At 57.4% G+C, this 19,833-nt stretch overlaps 1 protein-coding gene across 3 annotated transcripts in view; it reads left to right on the forward strand.

Moving 5' to 3' along the window:
• Positions 1–2,251: 2,251 nt before the first annotated feature.
• SDC3 (syndecan 3) overlaps positions 2,252–19,833 on the forward strand; it is a 39,854-nt gene continuing 22,272 nt past the window's right edge. The window contains exon 1 of one of the 3 annotated variants that reach the window (XM_044938028.2): positions 2,252–2,482. In XM_044938028.2, coding sequence (XP_044793963.2) covers positions 2,267–2,482 — 216 coding nt within the window. In that variant the 5' untranslated portion in view covers positions 2,252–2,266. Of the gene's footprint in view, positions 2,483–3,164; positions 3,310–5,512; positions 5,540–19,833 lie in introns of those variants that run through there. The other 2 variants (XM_025264485.3, XM_044938029.2) reach the window with 2 other exon arrangements.

A 19,833-nucleotide genomic window follows, 5' to 3' on the forward strand; every position in this document is an offset into this window, starting at 1 on the left:
TTGGGGGTACTGAGGCCTCCATGTCCTTTGGGGGTACTGAGGCCTCCCACTTAGGGTGGGGGGAGGGTGGGAGTGGGGCAGGGAGAGACAGACAGTAGAGACTGAGAGGGCTGGGAGGGCAAGCCTGGGTCTTGTCCAGGCTGCTGGCTTGGGGGTGGGTGGGATGGGTGGGGGTTAAGCCCCACCTGAGGGAGTCAGGAAGGCTCCCCAGAGGGGCCAAGCGGGCCACGGGAGTTGTGCTCTCCGAGTGGGGCGGAGCAGATGCCTCTGTGGATGGTGATCGCAGGTAAGGGAGACCCTGAGAAGCTGGGGTGCGGCTCCAGTGCGCAGGTAGCCATGGGGAGGGGGTGTTGACTGCATGGAACGTCAGGCGCTGGAACGCTGTGAGTATGTGCAGCTGTGAACACCAAGGAGCGCGGGGTGGGGGAGGTGGGAGGGGTGAGGGGCAGAATGAGACCCCCGGGGCTCAGACCCGGCTGGGCTGGGGCTGGGACCAGTATCTCTTGAGGTGCGGCAGGGGGCGCTCAGGGCCTGCCCAGCCCAAAGAGCCTCCCCCCTCCCTGGGACATCAGGGAAGAGGGCCACAGCTTCCAGAAGTCTCAGAACTGGCAGGGACCTCTGAAGGTGGGCCATGCCCATTCTGTTCATGGGGACTGTCTTAATGGCCTCCCTGATGGCTAGTTTTCTGAGCCTTGTCTACTTGCCCAGACAGAGTGCTCCCGACTTCTCAGAGTAGCCAGTGCCATCTGTGGCCAGTTCCAGCTGTTCCAAAGTCCCTCCTTACACAGAGTGGACATCTGGCATCTCAAACGCCCTACCCTGACCCTGTTGGCCCCAAGTCTTCCCTTTGGGGGCTCCTCAGATCCAGCCTGTTCTCTGGGCCTGTGGCAGCCCTTCTGGGAAGTGACTATCCTTATATCTGGGTCCCTTACTTAATAATCATCATCTCAGCCACCCTGGTGGCTCAGATGGTAAAGAATCCTTCTGCAGTGCAGAAGACCAGGGTTTGATCATGGGGTCAGGAAGATCCCCTGGAGAAGGGAATGGCTACCTATTCCAGTATTCTTGCCTGGAGAATCCCATGGACAGAGGAGCCTGGCGGGCTACAGTCCATAGGATCGCAAAGAGTTGGACATGACTGAGCCACCTGTATTGAACCCCCAGTTCAATGGCCAGAAGAGCTCATTTAATCTTTACAATCTGGCACGTGGCCCTGGGCCTGGCACACACGGCACTCACTTTATCTTTGGATGATGAATGAGTGAGTGACCATGTGGTCATGTTTTCCACATTACAGTTCGGAAACTGAGGCTCAGAGGCGTAAACTCATTCATCTAGAGTCACCCAGCTCACAACTGACAGAATGGAGGCCTGAACCCAGGTGTTTGCCCAGTTGAGTCAGAGCTCTTTAACTTCAAGCAGTGCGGCCTCAACTGGAACCAGCTCCCCACCTACTGGGCCCCATCAGCCTCTCTCCAGCCATCTTCCCAAGGGGCCTATGGGAGTAGGCCGTAAAGGGTTGGCAATGGGATTCCCAGAGGCTGGGAGCTCAGAAGTTCTAGGGATTTTTGAATCTCAGAGTGTTGAAGTTGTCCCACCTTCCTCTTCAGCTCTCTGTCCAGGGGCTTCTGGATGAAGCTCTCGTGAGCTCCCTTGCAGGGAATGCCTAATGAAGCTACACCTGATGCTGAGCCGACCTTTGTCCTTTGACCCTCCTCTCAAGCCCCCCGAAGGACCAAACCAAGGCTGGTGCCAGGGTCTGCTCCTCGGGTCCACACCCGGCACTCTCCCCACTGGCGCCATGAGTCCTGGTTTCAGTTTCCTGTCCCTTGGGGGAATTGTTCCAGTTTCAGCTCAGTGATTTCCCCTTTGCTGACGGCAGGCCCTGCACTGGGTCTGGGTAAAGGGAGGCTGGGGGCAGAGACTTTCAGCCGGCCAGGGCCAGCAAATAATCTTCTCTCCCCAGGCCTCGGTTTCCCATCTAGGAAGTGGAGATATTGACAGCACCTACCTTTTGGGGTCACTCATGTTAAGTACTTGGCATGGACCAGGGGCTTAGTAAATACCTATACCCTTCTTCCTTCAAAACAGGTGGATGGGAGTGAGCAGAAAACACATTCACTGATCCAAGGAATCAGCACTGAACCACTGTTCTGCACCAGAGCAGTGCTGGGGACAGAGCAGTGAGCAAGACAACCAAGCCGCTGCCCTCCTGGGACTCCGGTGTAGTGGTGGGAGACCCCAGTGGGTAAGCGAAGTGCATCATATGTCAGGCGGAGATAAAAGCCACAGAGAAACCCACGATGAGCACCCAAGGGGAAATGACCACAGCCTGGTACACCCCTCATCTGGGACATACTTTTCACACCACCTGCGCTGGGAGCAGAGGGGTCTGCAGCCTACAGTGAAGAATCCGAGTCTGGGAGAGCTGGCAGCGCCTATCTGGGGTCACATAGCTGCGGGGGAAGAAGCACCTGGCCAGGTCTGTCCACCCAGTGACAGGGCCCAGAGGTCAACACCCGCTGGCGCAGAGGGGAGACTGAGGCCTGCTCTGTGGTCCTGCTGCCCACCCGTGTCCTGGAGACATCAAAGCCCAATAAATTCGGATGACCTGTGGCCCCCTCTTGTGGATCGGCTAGAGGGGGTGATGGGTCCTGGGAGAGTCAGTGAACCCTTAGCGGGAGGGTACCCATGGTCAAGCAGATGAGACTCATCTACCCAGACTCTCTGACGAGCCAGGTCATACCCCGCACCTCCATGCGGGGTCCTTCCCCCTCCAAGCCCCGCGACTGCCCGGGGAGGCGCGCGCTGCGGGTCCTGGTCCCCAGAGCGAGGTTCAGCGAGGCCGGCCACCCGTCCCGGGTCGCACGTTTTCCTCGGCACCCCTATCCCGCGGCGGGCGGGTGCGTGCGGAGCGCGGGGCGCGCAGGGACCCCGGCGGCGGGGGGCGCTCAGCGCCGGCCCCGCCCCTCCGCGCCCCGCCCCCCGCGCTGGGGGCGGCCCGGCGGCAGCGCACGCTTCCTGCGGGCGCGGCGGCCGTGGGCGCGGAGCTGCCGGGCGGAGCCGGGCCGCCGAGCCGGAGCCCCGACCGAGAGCGCGCCGGGCCAGCCGCCGGGCCGCGCCGCCGCCGCCGCCGCCTCGGGAACAAAGGCGCCCGCCGCCGCCGCCGCCATGAAGCCGGGGCCGCCGCACCGCGCCGGGGCCGCCCACGGGGCTGGCGCCGGGGCCGGGGCCGCGGCCGGGCCCGGGGCCCGCGGGCTGCTCCTGCCTCCGCTGCTGCTACTGCTGCTGGCGGGGCGCGCCGCGGGGGTGAGTGCCTCCGGTTCCCGCGCCCAGCGCCGGCCTGCGGGGAGCCCGTGCCTGGCCGCCCTTGCCTCCCGGGGGCTAGTTTTCCCGCGGGCGGGGGTACCATTCCCCGAGGGCGGCCTGGGGTCCCGGCTGGGGTCCGGGCGCGGGGCCGCGCTGGGCGTGTCTCGGGTCTGAGCGGACGTGGCTTGGTGCTTCGTGGGTGTGCCTGGACCGCGGCCACTTTTAGGGAATGGGGTCGCCTCCCCCTGCGGGGGGAAGGGTGTGCTTTCGGTTCTTCCCTCCGAGGGTCGTTGCAGGAGGGCCGGGGGCGGTGTGTGGGGGGGCGGGCTTCCCGGGGAGGGGGAGGGGTGGAGGGTGACTTGTGTGAAGGTGACCTGAGGGGGTGGGTGAGGATGACCGCGTGTGTGGCCAGCTCCGTGGAGGGTGCTGGGACCCGTGGGGTGTGCACGCGTGAAAGATGAGGCGTGAGGACGAGCCCGTCCCCGTGGATGGGGGCCCCGTGCCCTACCTGCGTGTGGTCGTGTCAGGGTGACCCATTGTGTCTGGTGTGCACCCGGGGCCGGGCTGGAGACCGTTGACCATGCTGAGTGTGCTTGCAGGGGGTGACTGTGTTGGGGGGAGGCTTCTGTGGTGTGTGTGTGTGTGCAAACGTGTGCAGGCAGGTGTATGGTTGACCCGGTGCATGGAGCACGCACCTCTCAGGGGAGCCGCGCGTGTGCGGGTAGCGGCGAGTATACATGTATGACCTGACCCCTCAGTGTGTCTTTGACCGCAGCAGGCTCAGTCCCGGCTCCATCAGGGGCAGCAGGAAGAAAGGCCGCCTCCACCTCCTTGTGGGACCCAGGTCCCAAGTGAGTTCCCCATGGGCACGTGTCTGGAGCCTGGCCTGGCCATGAACTGGGGAGACTTCTAGTTCCCTTGGTTGGTTCTAGGAGTTATGCCTGGCACCCCCCATTCCCCAAGGTGAGAGGAACCCAGGCCTCTCAGGCAACCCCCCCCAGGTGCCTACTCTGCCCCTGCAAGTCTCTTTGGGTCTCAGTTGGCAAGTCTGTGAAATGGGAGGAGGTCGGGCAGGGGCATCTCGGACAGACATGCTATTCTTCAGTCCCCCCCATCTGTCTGAGGGCTTTGAGCTGGGTGGGGTGGGGTGGGGAAGTATTGAACGCCAGGCTGAGTACCGGGACTGGTGGGCTGGGTGCCTCACCCCCAGGTCTCCCCCAGATGGAGTGAGGATAAGAGGTCCCTGGGAAGGACAGAGATCCAACCCATCCTGGTAACTGGGTCCCTTTCTCAGCTACACTTCTGGAAGACCATCTTAGAAATCAGAGACTTGAAAATCGCACAGCCGTGGGTTCCAATCCTGCTCTCACCCCTGATTCGTAGTGTGACCTTGGACAACTTGTCTCACCTGTCTGAGCTTCCATTTTTCCCCTCCGCAGAATGGGGCTAATAACACCCTCCTGAGAGATTAAATGAGATGCCATGTGTGCTGGCCCACAGGAGGAGCTCGGTGAATGTTTGATGTCTAGATGAATGAAAAGGGGTGCCGACGCCATGCTTTAGACTCGGCAGCCCAGCGGGAACCCCAAGCTGGGTGAGCCCTGGGCAGCTCAGGCCCTTCGTAGAACTTTTCCTCATCCATAAAACCAGGCTCGTGGTCTGTGCGCCACGAGGCGGTGGAAGTAATGAAGTGAGCGCACCGTCAACTGAAAGGTCTCTGTGAGGCAGGTCTGAGGGCCAGGTGGAGTGGGCGTGGCAGATAAAGCCAACCCCCAGGGTCGGGGTCTGGAGGCTCAGATTGGGGCTGGACATGGAGGAGAGAAGGGGCGGGGCTCCAGATGAGGCGGCGGAGCAGGCCCCCGTCTTCTCCAGGCTTCACACCTTTCCAGGAGGAGGGACATCGACTCATCTGACCTGGGAGCCAAAGGGTTAATGGGTGGTGCCCAGGGGCCAGGGGCACGGCACCAGAAGAAGAGGGTGCTGCCTGCATCAGGAGGGACTGAAATTAGGTCAGAAGAGCCCCATCAGGATGGCTTCAGGAGTGGCCTCCAGGCTGACTCAGGGCAGGGGAAGGACCCAGGAAGGGTGATACCAAGGTGCTCACCAGCTTGAAAGGGAGCGCGCGTGTGTGTGTGTGTGTGTGTGTGTGTGTGTGTGTGTGTGTGTACGTACGGGGCAGCTTCTAGGATGGCCTCAGTAGGGGTAACAGGTCTCATTCATGCTGCACGTGGTGAGTTGGGGAGTGTGTGTGTGTGTCCTGGCGTCCTCTCTCTGAGAAGCCAGGTGTCTATGACTCTGAGAGACATCTGCCTTCAGGGTCACTTCGGTTGTTGTATTATAACTTAAGTCTACCCAGAAAGACCTAGCGTGTGGACATCCTGGAAATTTTGGCTTTAAAGTGTGTTCTTTGGATGATCAGGGCTGAAAGGGACTTAGATAATCACTTAGTCTTGTTTGAATTCCCAGTGGTGGGAGTTCATGGCTTTGTGATCTTGAGAAAGCAATTTAACCTCTCTGCGCTTTCACTTCCACCTGTGAAAACTGGGAAGGATAGGAGAACAAATGGGGTTAATATGTAAAGCTCTTAGCGTGGTGCCTGGCACATAGTAAACCCTCAGCAAATGGTCTTTTCTTGTTCTTTGACAAGGTTGTCATTCTGTGATTGGGAGCTGGTAGGTGTGGGGAGTGGAAGCGTGGGGGACCATGGGAAGAGGAGATCACTCAGGGAATTCTTTTGTTTGTTTGTTTATTTTTGGCCGCACTGGATTTTTCATTGCTTCACGCAGGCTCTCTCTAGTTAGAGCGAGCAGGGGCTACTCTCTCATTGCGCGTGGACTTATTATTGCCATGGCTTCTCTTGTTGTGGAACACAGGCTTTGGGGTGCATGGGCTTAGTTGCGTAGTGGCATGTGGGATCTTCCTGGATCAGGGATGGAACCTGTACCCCTTGCCTTGGCAGGTGGGTTCTTAACCCTGGACCACCAGGGAAGTGCCCAGGGAATTCTTCTGAAGCCCCCAGCCCTGGTGGTTCCTGCTCACTCCCCACCCCCATGATTTCAAGCATCCAGGAGCTCCCTACTCCGCTCCCCCCAGCTGCTCTGGTTGGCTGTGAACACTGAGTTGCTAGGGCGAGATTGTCCTCACTTTTAATACTTAAATGTTGGGGGACCCCTGGGCGGTTCCAGGCCAGGCCCTGACAACAGGGATACCTTAGGGATCCGTAATTGTTAGCACCCAAGATGGCAGGGACTTGGGGACAGAGACTTTGAGTAAGGGATTTCTCCTTTTCAACATTCTTACCTGTCAAATAGAGACCATGACAGTGCCAGCCTCACAGGGATGTTGTGATGAGAAAATGAACTCCTTGGCTAGACCCAGCACAGCCTGCCAAGGCACTCTCAAGAGATGGGTCCTTTCTAGGAGGGAGCCTAGGGAGGGCTTCCTGGAGGAGGAGGTTTTACACTAAGCTATGTGCCATATGACACTGAGCAAGCTGTAGCCTGCCCCGACCCTCACCTGTCAACTGGGGACCAATACTTGATGCGTAGAACTGCTATTGGGGGGCATGGTGGGGGGAGTCATATCATTCTCATGGCTGGTTGGGATTGGAACTTGGTGCCTTCTGCTCCCTGTGGAGCAGCACAGTGTCCCCCAGCTGTGAATTCAGTGTGTTTCTTGTTCCCTCATAATAGGGTTTGGCATGGGGTGTTTTTGAAAACAAATGGCTGTCCCATCCCATGGACTGGGGTGTAGGGTCCCGGGAGGCCCCAGGGCAGTGCTGGGGCAGGGGCAGCTTTGGACTTGAGACCTGGAAAATACTGGGGCAGCGGTGGGGTGGGTGAGAGGGGCATGATGGAGGGGAGAAGGTAGAAACAGAGCTCCCCTCGCCCCGCAAGCTACAGGTCCTGCTGAGTGCAGACCTCCCTCCTGCCCCTCCCTTCGGAGCTGGGACCATCCTCCAGAGCTGCTGAAGGGGAGGGGAAAGGGATGGGTCCTTCCAGAGGGGGCTGCAGTAGAATTCCTTCAGGCTGGAGCAGACGGAGGAAGCTGGGGAAGGGCGGTGGTGAGCTGAACAGGGGCCGAGGCCCTGATTTGGGTGGTAGCATCGACACCTGAGAGGGCTTAATAATACAAAGAGCAGCTAATGCTCCCTGGGAGCCCTGCCTGTTGAGCACTTGGTATGTATTGGCTCATTTAATCCTCATGATAACCTTTGGAGGTAGGAGTTGTTAAAACCCCCATTTTACAGATGAGGAAAACTGAGGCACAGAGAGGTTAAGCAGCTTGCTCAATGTCATGCAGTTGGAAAGTGGCAGAGCAGGATTGAGCCAGGGCCTGGCAGACTAATAGAACTGGGCTGCAGTCCTAATTTCAATCTCTCTTGCCATGTGATCCTGGGCAAGGTTCTTACTTCTCTTTTAGCCGTCCCTACTCCCAAATTCAGAGAAGGCAATGGCACCCCACTCCAGTACTCTTGCCTGGAGAATCCCATGGATGGAGGAGCCTGGAGGGCTGCAGTCCATGCGGTCGCTAAGAGTCAGACACGACTGAGCGACTTCACTTCCACTTTTCACTTTCATGCATTGGAGAAGGAAATGGCAACCCACTCCAGTGTTCTTGCCTGGAGAATCCCAGGGACGGGGGAGCCTGTTGGGTTGCTGTCTATGGGGTCACACAGAGTCGGACATGACTGACATGACTTAGCATAACATAGCGTAGCACTTCCAAATTATGCCTACATTACCTGCTTCATGAATGCCTGCTCCTTGCCAGGCTCTGGGCCAGGCATGCCCCCTGTCTTTTTTCTTTTAATTCTCGCTGTAGCCTTGGCGGTGGGTGATGCTATACGTGTGGTAGGTGGGGGAAGGGTCTGGCTCTGGAGCCCTTGCTCCCCCACCGCCTCTCAAGGCTCCGTGATCTGTAAGTGAGCTCTTCTGAGGGTCTTGCGGGATGAATCAAGGGAGAGCTTTATAAACTGCAGGCAGTCAACAAGATGCGGGGGTAGGGGGGAGAGGCTTGTGTCTGAGTCATGTGACCATGGCCCAGGTGAGGGGAATGTTTAGAACCTCAGGATGAGAAAGGTCTAAAAAGTTAACATGCCCCCGGGTCACCCACTGGATGCCCCCAGTGTTGGGGCTGATTGTCTGCACAGATGACCAGGCCTGCCTTTGATCCTCTCTGACTGTTAGAAAGTTGTGTGGAGTCCCGATCTATGTCCCTATCACCCCATCCCTGAGTCCTGGCCCTCTTACACCTACGGGTCCCTCTGGCCAGAGTGGCGGAGGCTCAGAGAGAGGGAGTGACTTGGAGGTCACACAGCAGTCTGGAGAAGGGTCAGACACTTTCTGGATAGACCATGAGCACCTTGGGGAGGCTCTCTGGCTACCTTGCTCTTTGCTGCACCCCCACGGCCAGCACTGTGCCTGGCCCAGAATGGAATGGTTTGAATGAATGAAGAGTGAATGAGTGAAGGAAGGAAGGAAGCCAAAACCATGAACTTTGGAGCCCAGACTGGGGCTCTGTGTTGTCTCCTGTGGAGGTGAGTTGGGGTGAAACATTGAGGGATAGTGAGGCTGGCAGAGTCCTGCTGGGTCCAAGCGTGTGCCTGTGGGCCGGGAGGCGCCAGGGGCCATGGGGGGGGTGGTGGGGGCCTGTGGTCTGAACACTGAGGCGCGGACACCACATCTGGGTGGGACAGAGGCCCTGTGGTTCTGGGCTCCAGCCCAGCTGCTTGGAGCCCTGTGATTTTGTGTCGGGGATAGGGTGGGGAGGCGGGGTGGCTGGAGCCAGGAGCTGTCCCTGGGTCCAGGCCCTTGCTCACCCCGCAACTGCCCCCTGAAGCAGAGAACAGGGTCTGGGCTGGACCACCTGGCGAGTCTTGCTGTCCCCCTAACATTCCACTGCATCCTGGGAACATCAAGCCAGCGCCTGCCCAGTAAACATTTGTTGACTGACACCCGCTCCTCTTGCCTTGGCTCCCAGCCTCCCAAGATTCCAGGAGGCTGGGTCAGCCTCTCTTCCGGCCCCCCTCCTTCCCTCCAGAGCAGGCCCTGGCCAGAGGGGCGTCTGCTCCCCTCCCCCCACTGACCAGGCCTAGTCTCAGCGCCAAACAGGAAGCCGTGATTACAGGGGGAGTCTGAGCAGCAATGGCAGAGGGCCCGGCTGGGGGATGGGGTGAGGGTGGCCCCTGTCAAGTGATCTGGCCTCTTCCCTACCTGGCTGCAGAGGGTGGAGGGCGGAGAATGCCTGTGGCAGCCTTTTATACCCGGTGGAGAATGTTCTCCATGCCCCAGCTGCCTGAGGTCTGCCTTCTTCCCATCCCTGGGTCCCCACCTGGGCCTTGATGATGTCTCTTTTGGGGGGCCTCCAAACCTGAGGGTGCAGCTTGAAGTAGTGAAAGAAACAGGGGCCCCAGAGCCCATTGGACCAGGGCTGAGATCCTGGTTCTGCCGATTTCTGGCTGTGTGATCTTGGAAAGTTCAGTTAACCTCTCTGAGCCTCAGTTGCCTCCTCTTTAAAAGGAGCTAAGAGTACCTCTGCCTCAGAGTTCTTTGAGAAAGAGAATACAGAACAATAAGGTGCCTGGTAAGAAGTGGGCTCCTCCTACAAAGAGCGATCTCTCCCACTTACCTGCTTTGGTCTTGCTCTTTTCCTGTGCCTTTCTTGGTCTCACTGAAGAATTGCTTTTGAGGGGGATGGAGATAAGGTTTTCTCTTAGAGAGTGTGGGAACCAGGTTTGAAGGATCATGGATGACCCAAACTAGAGCCCTGGGGGTGGGGGCTGCCCTAGGAGGGAGAACTTGTGCAAGAACTCCCCATTGCAACAGGCAGGGCTGGGGTGGGATTAGAGGAAGCACTTCCCGCTGCCTCGTGCTGAGTTCACCGGGACTTTGGTTCTCTGGAGCTGTTGTTGGCAGCCTGTGGTCCAGTCTGGAGGTAGTAGATCAGACTTGACGACTCTTCAGGCCCTTCTAGTCCTGGAACCCCAGAGAGACCTTGCTATTGGAGGTATGGCCCAGAACAAGCTGACAACGGGCCCTCTCCCTTTCCTCCCAGCTGGGGAGCCCCTCAGCTGCGTTGCATTTATCACACACATCCTGGCCCAGAGTCGGTGACTGTTGATGTTTACATAGGGATGGAAGAGGGATGGAAGAGCCCTAAAGAGACGATCAACCCGGCAGCCTTCCAGGCTCACAGATGGGAGTCCTCAGGCTTGGAGATTGGCCTGGGGCCTTGCCTGAGGATTGGGGCTGATTCTCCAGCCTGTGGTCTCCTTGAGCCTTCTGACGCTGGTGGCATTCCACCCTTTAGAGGAAGGCTTGGAGATGTCAAGCCACCTGCCAGGGCTTACATGCCTGGGTGCTGGTGAAGCTGGGTGTTTGTTTGCTTTTCAACCTACTCTGGATTCTGTCTGTCCTGTTGCCAACCTGGTCATCACACTCCTCCAAGAGCAAGGTTTTCTGAGATGAGTGATGAGGGTTGGGGGTTTGGGGTGCTGGGGAGAAATCTGAGGGGTGGGAGTTGGGGGTGGGGGATAGTACTGATTAGGGCCTATACCCCACTTCTGGGATGGGCCATGGGCTTGCTTCCCTCTGGGGTCAGCCTCAACCCAAGCCCTCCCAGAACTCTGTACCCCCCTGTGCTGCCAGCCAGGCCCCACCCCCCATCCCACCCCCCCTTCCCCCACCCTCCAAGCTCTGCTCACCAGCCCAGACTTTAATAAGGGTAATTTAGAATCAATCACCAGCAGGATCTCAGAAATCTAATTGCAGCAAGCTGATTGCCAATTCGACTGCGGGCACCAGGGGGCTGCGGGTGGCTCATTAGGCCTGTCTTGCCTCCCTGGGCTGGGGTTTGGGGGGCCGTGTGGGGACTGAGCAGGCAAGGCTCCGGGAGAGGTGGGGGTGGGAGTTATATTGGGAGCAGGGGAAGGCTATTCTTACTTCCTGGGGTGTCTGGCAGAACCCAGATACTGCTGCCCTCTCCAGGGTCCATGGCTAGAGCAGGCACCCATGTCTGTCCCCACCGTTTGCTCATCCACCATATGTTTACTGCGACTCCTCATGGCCAGGCTGCCATCGAGGGTGCGCTGGAGGTGTCCGCTGCTGAGCTTTACTTGGTTCCTGCCCTCAAGTTGCTCTGCTGTTGGGGAGCCAGCTGCAGTGGTGGTAGCGATGGTGGCCAGTCCTTACAGAGCGCATGCGATGTACCAGGCGCAGCTCCACGTGTCTAACCTGCTTTATCTCAGTTCTTACGACCACACTATGCGGCAGGTATTGTTACCCCATTTTACACATGGTGACACAGAGGCCCGAGAGCTTAGGCAGTGTGTTCCAGGTGAGACAGTTAACAAGCTGCTGGAGTGTGCTTCCTGAGATGCCCTGTTGTTTGCTAGGGTAGGTCGAGGCGGCTTGGGGCCTGTCTCTTGATGGACTACTCTGTTCATTCTGCAAACGTGAATTGAGCACTTGCTGAATGCCTGGCCCTGTGCCGGGGGCTGCGGGTGTGCAGGGGTATCTCGTGTGTGTCCTGCCTCTTGTCGGTGAGCCTTGTTTGGTGGGTTTGTGTCCATGTGAGGGCAGGCATTGAAGAGAAGCAGGGAGGAGGCCCTGCTTCCCTCCCCGACGGGTTTGAATCCCAGCTCTGCCACAGAAGCTTCGTGAATCTGGGCATGTGACTCCTTGAGTTTGCCTTTTCTCCTCCTCTGTCACCTGGGCCAGTAACTCTTGTTCACTAGGCTGGGATGAGGAGCAGTGCTGGGGGAGGGGCAGCTAGTTAATGAGTTAGCAGCTAGTTAAAAGGAAGCTGCTGCTGAATAGTTACTTGTATTTTACTTGTTTTAATGGTTATACTTTCCCTAAGATTGTTGTGTCTCAGAGTGAACCTGCTTCAGGCTTGTCCTATGACTATGGGGCAACTTCCCACCTCCCACCCCCATCCCCAGCATCTACTTTCACATCTGTAAAGTGGGGAAATTGGGCTGGGTGACCCAGTGGCTTTTCCAGGCTTCACATTTGAGGAACTCGCAGAAAGGCCAGAAGCCAGAGAGGGCAGGAGCTGACCTGGGGTAGCCCAGCTGGGAAGGGAGGGCAGGCCGGCTGGGCTGGGCAGAGGACAGGAGGCCTGTGTCCTTCAGGTGGTCTGTCTGTTGTTCCTCCTGGGCCAGGGTAGGAGGTGCCCTTTCCTTGCCCATCACGCTGAGCACCATCTTCTGTCCCAGCCTCTGGGACATGATCCAGGCCAGTTGGAAGCTGGGCTGCGAGTCTGGTTTCCTGGGCAGAGAGTTTCCTGGGCAGGGAGTCCAGTGCCTGAGGTCTTGTCCGTACTCTGCTGCTGACCTGCCAGTCACTTTTAGCCGCTGTTTACTGATGTCCCTTCTGTGTCTGGCTTGTGCTGAGCACTAGGAACTCTGAGGGGGCTCAGCCTGGTCCCTGACCACAGGAAGCTTCCAGTTAGGTGAGGGGGTGAGGAAGTGAGTCAGGGGAAAGAGAAGTTGGTTTTTGGCTCTAGGGAATCAGGGAGGGCTCCCTGGAGGAGGTGTCCTTTGTTTCAGGCCTTGAAGGATGGCAGCAGATTGCTAGGCAGAGGGATCAAGATGGACAAAGGCTCAGAGGTGGGAAAGGTCATTGTATAATAGGGAACTGAAATGTGGTTAAAGGCAGCAACTCCCAGCTGGGGGAAGGGAGCCATATGTGAAAGTGGGAACATATTTCCCTTGGAGGGGGAGGAGCCATTGCTGAAGGGCATGCTGTTTCTAATGAGAGTGTGTTGCTTCTTGCATTTAACGGACATTCACTGGGCACCTCCTGGGTGCCTGGCCCTGTGCCACAGGATGTTCTGGGGCTGAACAGTTGAACACCATAGTGCCTTGGCATGGGAGACCCCAGTGGCTCACAAGGTGGGCTTTGAGTCCAAAGCAAGGCATTGGGTTCCATCCTCAAGGTAGAGGACATTGGTCTGTAAAATGGGTGCAGCCCCATCCTGCCCTGGGGGGCTGGCATGTGATGCCAACGAGAGCATGGATGTGATAGTATTAATATTGAATGATGCCTGTTGAGGGCCTGCCACGTGTGATATACCCTGCCTAATGTCTTATGTATAAAAGCTCACTTAATCCTTACAAGCTTATGAAGGAGGCACCATTATTACCTTGATTCTACAAAAGAGGGAATTGAGGCACAGGGAGGTTGAAAAATATGTCCAAGATCACAGAGCCAGTAAGTGGCACACTTGCTAGGGTTTGAACCCAAGCAATCTTCCTGGGTTTGCAAGAGTCAGACACGACTTGGCGACTAAGCCACACCACCGGTCTAGTGTCAGAGTCTATCCGGTACATAAGCGCTGCTCCAGGCTACCGTGTGTGCTACGAACTGTGAAGGGTGGTGCCCTGAAAGGATGAATTTAAGGCCAGTCAGGTCCTGCTGGGCGAGCCTGTGGGAACGCTTGTGGGGGAGCCCTGGCCGAGGCTTTGGGCTCTTGGCTTCTGTACGGGGCTTCTCTGTTGCGTGTTTCCTGTTTGGGTTGGGCCGTGGGCTGAGGCCAGCCCACACTGGGGAAAGATCAGAGGACTAAAGATGATTGGCGCTGGAAGGGCCTTGGAAACACTGTTGTCCAACTTTTTCATGGTCCTGAAGGGGAAACTGAGGCCAAGGGAATGACCTCATTCCCTTGGGTCTTTTGAGAGCTAGCAGTTCATCCTTTCTGGAGGAGGGCATGGCAACCCACTCCCGTATTGTTGCTTGGAGAATCCCCATGGACAGAGGAGCCTGGTGGGCTACAGTCCATGGGGTCGCAGAGTTGGACACACCGAGCAACCAAGCGCAGCACAGTCCAACCTTTTTGTTTAACCTACAAGGAAGTTGAGGCTCAGAGAGGCACAGTGACTTGTGTGAAGTAACACAGCAAGGCTGTGGCTGAGCTGGGACTAAGAACTATGTCTCCTGAATCCCAGGCAGGACCGTGTCTCTTCTGTTTACCTGTCTCTTTGTGCGAAGACTGCAGGCCCAGCTCCCACTGACCTCTCCCAGGAAGCCTTTCCTAGCCTCTTCAAGAAACCGAAACTGAAGTCGCTCAGTCGTGTCCAGCTCTTTGCGACCCCGTGGCCTGTAGCCTACCAGGCTTCTCCGTCCATGCGATTTTCTAGGCAAGGGTACTGGAGTGGGTTGCCATTTCCTTCTCCAGGGGATCTTCCTGACCCAGGAATCGAACCCGGGTCTCCCGCACTGCAGGCAGAGGCTTTACGCTCTGAGCCACCAGGTATGCCAGACTGATTCCGTTCAGTGCTCTCAGGGTGCTTCTCTAGCCTCATTCTTTTGCCCCACACCGCACTACCACCCAAGACTCCTGGCTATTCCCTGAGCACAGAGTACAAGGTTATGTCTTTTGCTTTCCAGTCTACCCACACGCTCTTCACTCTCCATGGACTGTTATTCTCCAGCAAACTCCTATTCATCTTCCAAAACCTAGCACAGATGTCCCCTTCTCTGGGGATCATTTACCAACCTCTCCTCCCAGCTCCCAAGCACAGTGAGCCCTTCTTCAGCCCCTTCCCTCCTGCCTCCCCATTCTAGAGTCCCAGGCACCGCTCTTCTACAAGCAATAGGATTCACTGCTGAGCTTTGTGACTTCAGCTTTACAGTGTCTGGCTCCCCACAGGGTTCCATCCTTAAGTCCCTGGAGCCCTCACCTGGATACATGGTTGCAGCAGCTGCCCCTCCATTACATCATCTCCCTGGTCGGCCTCACACTTATGTTTCCTTCCTTTCCCTCAATTCAGACATTGCTACATTGTTTCCTCCTCTTTTCAGCCTCCTCATGGCTCTCCCCTGCTGTCACACCGCCTCCTTTCCCTAGCGCCCTGCTCCTGTGATCCCCAAGCCTGGAGAAGAGGCGAGCGGGGGCTGGCAGTGGGGAGCAGTGGGCACTTGCTGTCTCACTACCCAAGGCTCAGGCTTGGTTATGGGAGCTCCTCCTGCTCTCTCCTCTATCTCCCAGCGCCCCCCATCTCCTGCCCACCCCCTCCTCTGTCTCTCCGTCTGTCCACTGTATGTACCTCCCCTTCCCTCCATCCTTTTCTGTCTCCCTCCTCCTGCCCTGGTTCCCCTGAGGGCTCTGCCTCATTCGCTCCCTGGAACCTCCCATTTCTCTGACTGTGACCCAGGGCGGGTAGGACCTGAAGGGGGACAGGAGTCTTTGGGGGCTGAGAGGTGTTTAGGGTCAGGGCAAGAGGGGCGACTCAACTCCGCACCCTCTGGGCCCAGGAACCCCACACCCCAACCCGTTCCCTTCATCCTCCCAGCCAGAAGCGTAGTTTCCTGGACAAAGGGCCACAGGAAGTGAGCCCCTGGCGGCGCTGTTTGGATGAGGATGTGGTGCCCAAAGACGGAGCCTGGATGTTCAGGATCCCCAGCAGTGAGAGGCAGAACATCTCCTCCAGGGAGCTGAGCCCTGGCTTGGCTAAGTTCTGTTGTCCTGTGATGCGGGGAGCTGGAGCACTCTTTGGGGACAATCTCAGATCCAGTCTGTGTCTGGGGGCTGCCTGCGAGGCTGTGGCTGTGCCCAGGGTGATCCTTTATCTGTGTGGAGCTAAGGCCACATTTCTCTCTCGGTTCGGGTGAAGGGCTGGGTTTGTGGGTGCGTGTGGTGCTCTGTGTCTGTGCTGGTGCACGAGGGGCCCAGGGGTCCCCATGGGTAGGAAGGAGGTTTGTGGCTGCTCCTTTGCCATCAGCTGTTTTGGTGTCTCTGATGGGAGGCTAGGGGAATCAGGAGCCCCGTTTCTTGGCTGTAAGGAGGCGTGCTTCCAAGACCTGGGGTGGCCATGGGTATTAGCAGCTCCCAGGAGGACAGCAGAAGTTAGGGGATGCTTTCCCACCTCAGGGTGGGGGGATTGATGCATGGGTAGAAGCCATGCACATGCAGACCCATTTGTGTGTGTGGAAGAGCACACACCTGTCCTGCGCACGTGTGTGGAGACACAGACCCATGTATGTGGACACACACAGGCACTCAGAGACAGGGATACACATTCCCCCTAGTGCACGTGAACCACGCACAGAGACAGCCCTTGTGCTCACATGAGCACATCTAGGCCCACATCTCAGGCATCTCAGCCCACCTAAGACAGCCTGAAGATGTGTGCGCACAAATGCAGCTGCACCCCTGCCCAGAAGTGCCCTTGCGAGTGCCACCTGCATGCCTCCTCATGACTGCCTGCACACGCGCATGCACACACACACACACACGTATATACATGGGTTGCTGGGCTTCTAAACTACCAGGAATGTGTCCGTCCTTAATCCCAGCTCTTAATCCCAGAGTCCAGGGAGCCCAGGCCAAAGGGGCAGCTGGTCAGCCGGCCTCCTTAGAGGTGATTAAGGCATGGGCGGGGGCGGGTGCAGGGGACGCAGAGCTGTGTCTTCTGCCTGACCTCCAGGGATGCTACAGAGCTCAGAGCTTGGGTTCCATCTGAGACTTGGTTACATGGAATTTACCAACCCTGGGGTGCAGACCTGCTGAGGAGGCCAGCCAGGGGTGTGGCTGGTGTGTCTCCAGGGAGAGTGACAGGTGTGTCAGGCCAGGGAAGGCAGTCCCTTTATTTAACCACCTGCCTGCTGGGGTCTCAGTGGGAAGCCTTCTGGGCATTCTGACCTCTGGGAACCCTGTTTCTGGCTGGAGCACTTCTGGACCAAGCGGGAAAATGAGGCCCAACCGGGAGATGCTGAATTTGGGGTCCTGAGTGGGAAGGAAGGTGGTCACTGAGATAAGGGTGGGATGGGGAGGAAGTGGGGGCTGAGCTGGGCCTCGAAGGTGTCCGCGCCTGGGGCATTCGGAGATGCACGAGGGCAGGTTGGGCTGTCACAGTATGGGGGTGCTGCTGGTGGCATTTACTGGGTGGGGGTCAGGGCTGCTACAGGGCCGGGAGAACTGTCCCACCCCGGCATCCACAGTGCTCCTGTTGAGAACCGCTGTCAGGTCAGGCAGCCTGGGAGGGGTCAGCGTGGGCCACAGCTCAGAGGTGAGACTGTCCCCAGCGCGCTGCGGGAGGGAAGGCCAAGCATACTGCCCAGGGTGCCATAGAGGGGCCCCGAGGTTGTGCAGGCGGAGTCCTCCTAGCCTGGCCTCCCCGCTTGGATGTGTCTGTGTGAGTCTATAAGGGGTGGCTGTGATAATGGCGGAAAGAGGGTGGTTCTGGTTTCAGACTCGGACCACTGCTCGTCAGCTGGGTGACCTTGGGCAGCTGTGGGGTGGTTTTGAGAATGTGGATTTCCTTGGCTCAGAGGCCAGCCAGCATGTTGTTGCACCCAGAGCTGGCAGCCAGTAGCCGTCATCATGGGGGCCGTGGTCATGAGAGGCTTCTGTCATGGCAGAGGTGACAGCCACCTGGGGTTTGGGGAGCAAGCTGGTCCTGGGAACAGCCCTTTGCCGCGTGTCCATCTTTGAGCCTGACTTTTCCAGTCCAGTCCTTTCTCCCACAGGCTCTGTCTGCTCTAGCTCCAGGGCTGGACCATTTGGGCACATTCATCTGGACGTCCCTGGGGTCTTGCTCTGGTGTGGGGCTGGTCGTGGTAGAGCCCCCGCTATGTGGAGGGGGACCAAGTTGGTATGACTGGGGCTCTGATGGCAGACACCCAGAACGTGGCCTCTGAGCCTGCCTGCAGAGGGTCAGGTTGATGGGTCAGCTGAAGGAGTTTTTGGCCTGGGAGTCACGTTTAAGTGAGAAGAGGAGGACGTGTCTCCCCCTTGGACTGTGGGGCTCATGAGGGCTGGGCACTCTTGGTCCCTAGAACCCTGTGGGTGTTTGGACTTCATCTGAACTCAGGAGGGGGGCAGAGTCTATGGCAGGGCCTGGGGATGGCTGGCTGGACACCAGGGTGCCCTGGACTGGTAGGAAGCTGGTGAGGATGCTGGGGCGATGACAAGGGGATGCTGGAGTTTTCTCTGGTTCCCTCCACCCACAGCTGAGACAGAGGGCTGGGGGGGGTCCCCATGGGGTTCCTGGCTCCCCCAACCCTCTGGGTTTGTTGTGGCCCCCTGCCCTGCAGCCTGAGCTCTGAGGGGCCCTCCTCCCCTCTCAGTGACCAGACGGGGAATGGGAATGGCGAGGTGGTGAACTGGAGGCTGGGAACTCAGGCGGCGCGGGCTTCAAACTTGGATTCATCCTGGTTGGGGTTTGGGGGACGCCGAACACCTGTCAGAGGCCCTCTGCGCAGCAAATAGGGAGTGGAAACCAGCCTGGGGCTCGGCGGCTGCCAGCTGGGCTGGGGGGAGGCAGGTGCCTGGGAGTCTCTTGCAGGCAGGGCGGGGCGGGGTGTGGGAGTGGGCCCCACGACCTGTCTGTCCTCCCACAGTCCTAGACAGACACACAGGGGCAGGGGCAGATGGACTTGTCTTCAGACTCACCTGCACGTCGCCGCTGGGACCCTCCATCCTCCTAACCCCTTCCCTGGCAGGGACGTATCCTCAGGTCTCTTCCTGAGGGCAGCCAGGGGCCAACCACGTGCTCAGAGGGTCCAAGTGGGGACATCCCGGCACCACCGAAGGCTGGAACTGGGGACACTGGGATCTAGCAATGCAGGTGGCAGCCAGCATGAGTTTGGGCCATCTGTCTTCTCTGGGGTCACTCTTGGCTGAGCCTGCCCCTTCCAGTGGCCCCACCTGACAAAGTAGCCTTTGACAAGCACAGGGGAGGCAGCTGCTATGCTGAGGCTCTCCCACTTGTGGTCTGCAGAATCAATGTTTGCCCTTTGGAGGTCGGGGCTGGGGAGGCTAACCTGGGGCTTAGTTAGGGTTTACTAAACAAGGTGAGGAGGTGAGCCAGGATAAGGCTCACCTCCTCTGCCATCTAAGCATTTGAGTTGAGGCTCTGCTGTGTGACCCCAGGCAAGTATCTCACCCTCTCTGAATGGCCATCGTACATTCATTCTTCTCTTTTAAACAACAGCTTTATTATGATTTAACTCATATTCTGTACAATCCACCCATTGAAAACATATAATTAAAGGGGTTTTAGTGTATATACAGTTTGCAACCACCCCCAATATTATTCATTTTTATTACCCCCTAAAAGAAGCCCTATACCTATTCCCCCCAATCACCCAATCCTGAGCAATTGCTAATCTACTTTCTGTCTCTGTGGATTTGCCTATCCTGGACATTTAATATTAGTGGAATCATATAGCATGTGGTCTTTTGTGACTGGCTTCTTTCTCTCAGCATAATATTTTCTAGGTTCATCCATGTGGTAGCACGTATAAAGACCTCACTTCTTTTTTAATTGAATAATATGCCATTATATGGACACATCACTTTTTTTTCTTTTGTCAGTTGACAGATATTTGGGTTATTTCTACATTTTAGCTGTTACAAATAATGCTGATATTTTTAAAATGTGTGGACATATGTTTTCACTTCCCTTGGATGTATGAACATATGCCCTAGGGGTCGAATTATTGGGCCATATGGTGGTAACTATGTTTAACCTTTTGAGGACCTGCCAGACAGTGTTCCGGAGTGACGGAACCATTT

This window comes from Bubalus bubalis, chromosome 2 (genome assembly GCF_019923935.1).
Source record: "Bubalus bubalis isolate 160015118507 breed Murrah chromosome 2, NDDB_SH_1, whole genome shotgun sequence".
NCBI classification, from domain to species: Eukaryota; Metazoa; Chordata; class Mammalia; order Artiodactyla; family Bovidae; genus Bubalus; species Bubalus bubalis.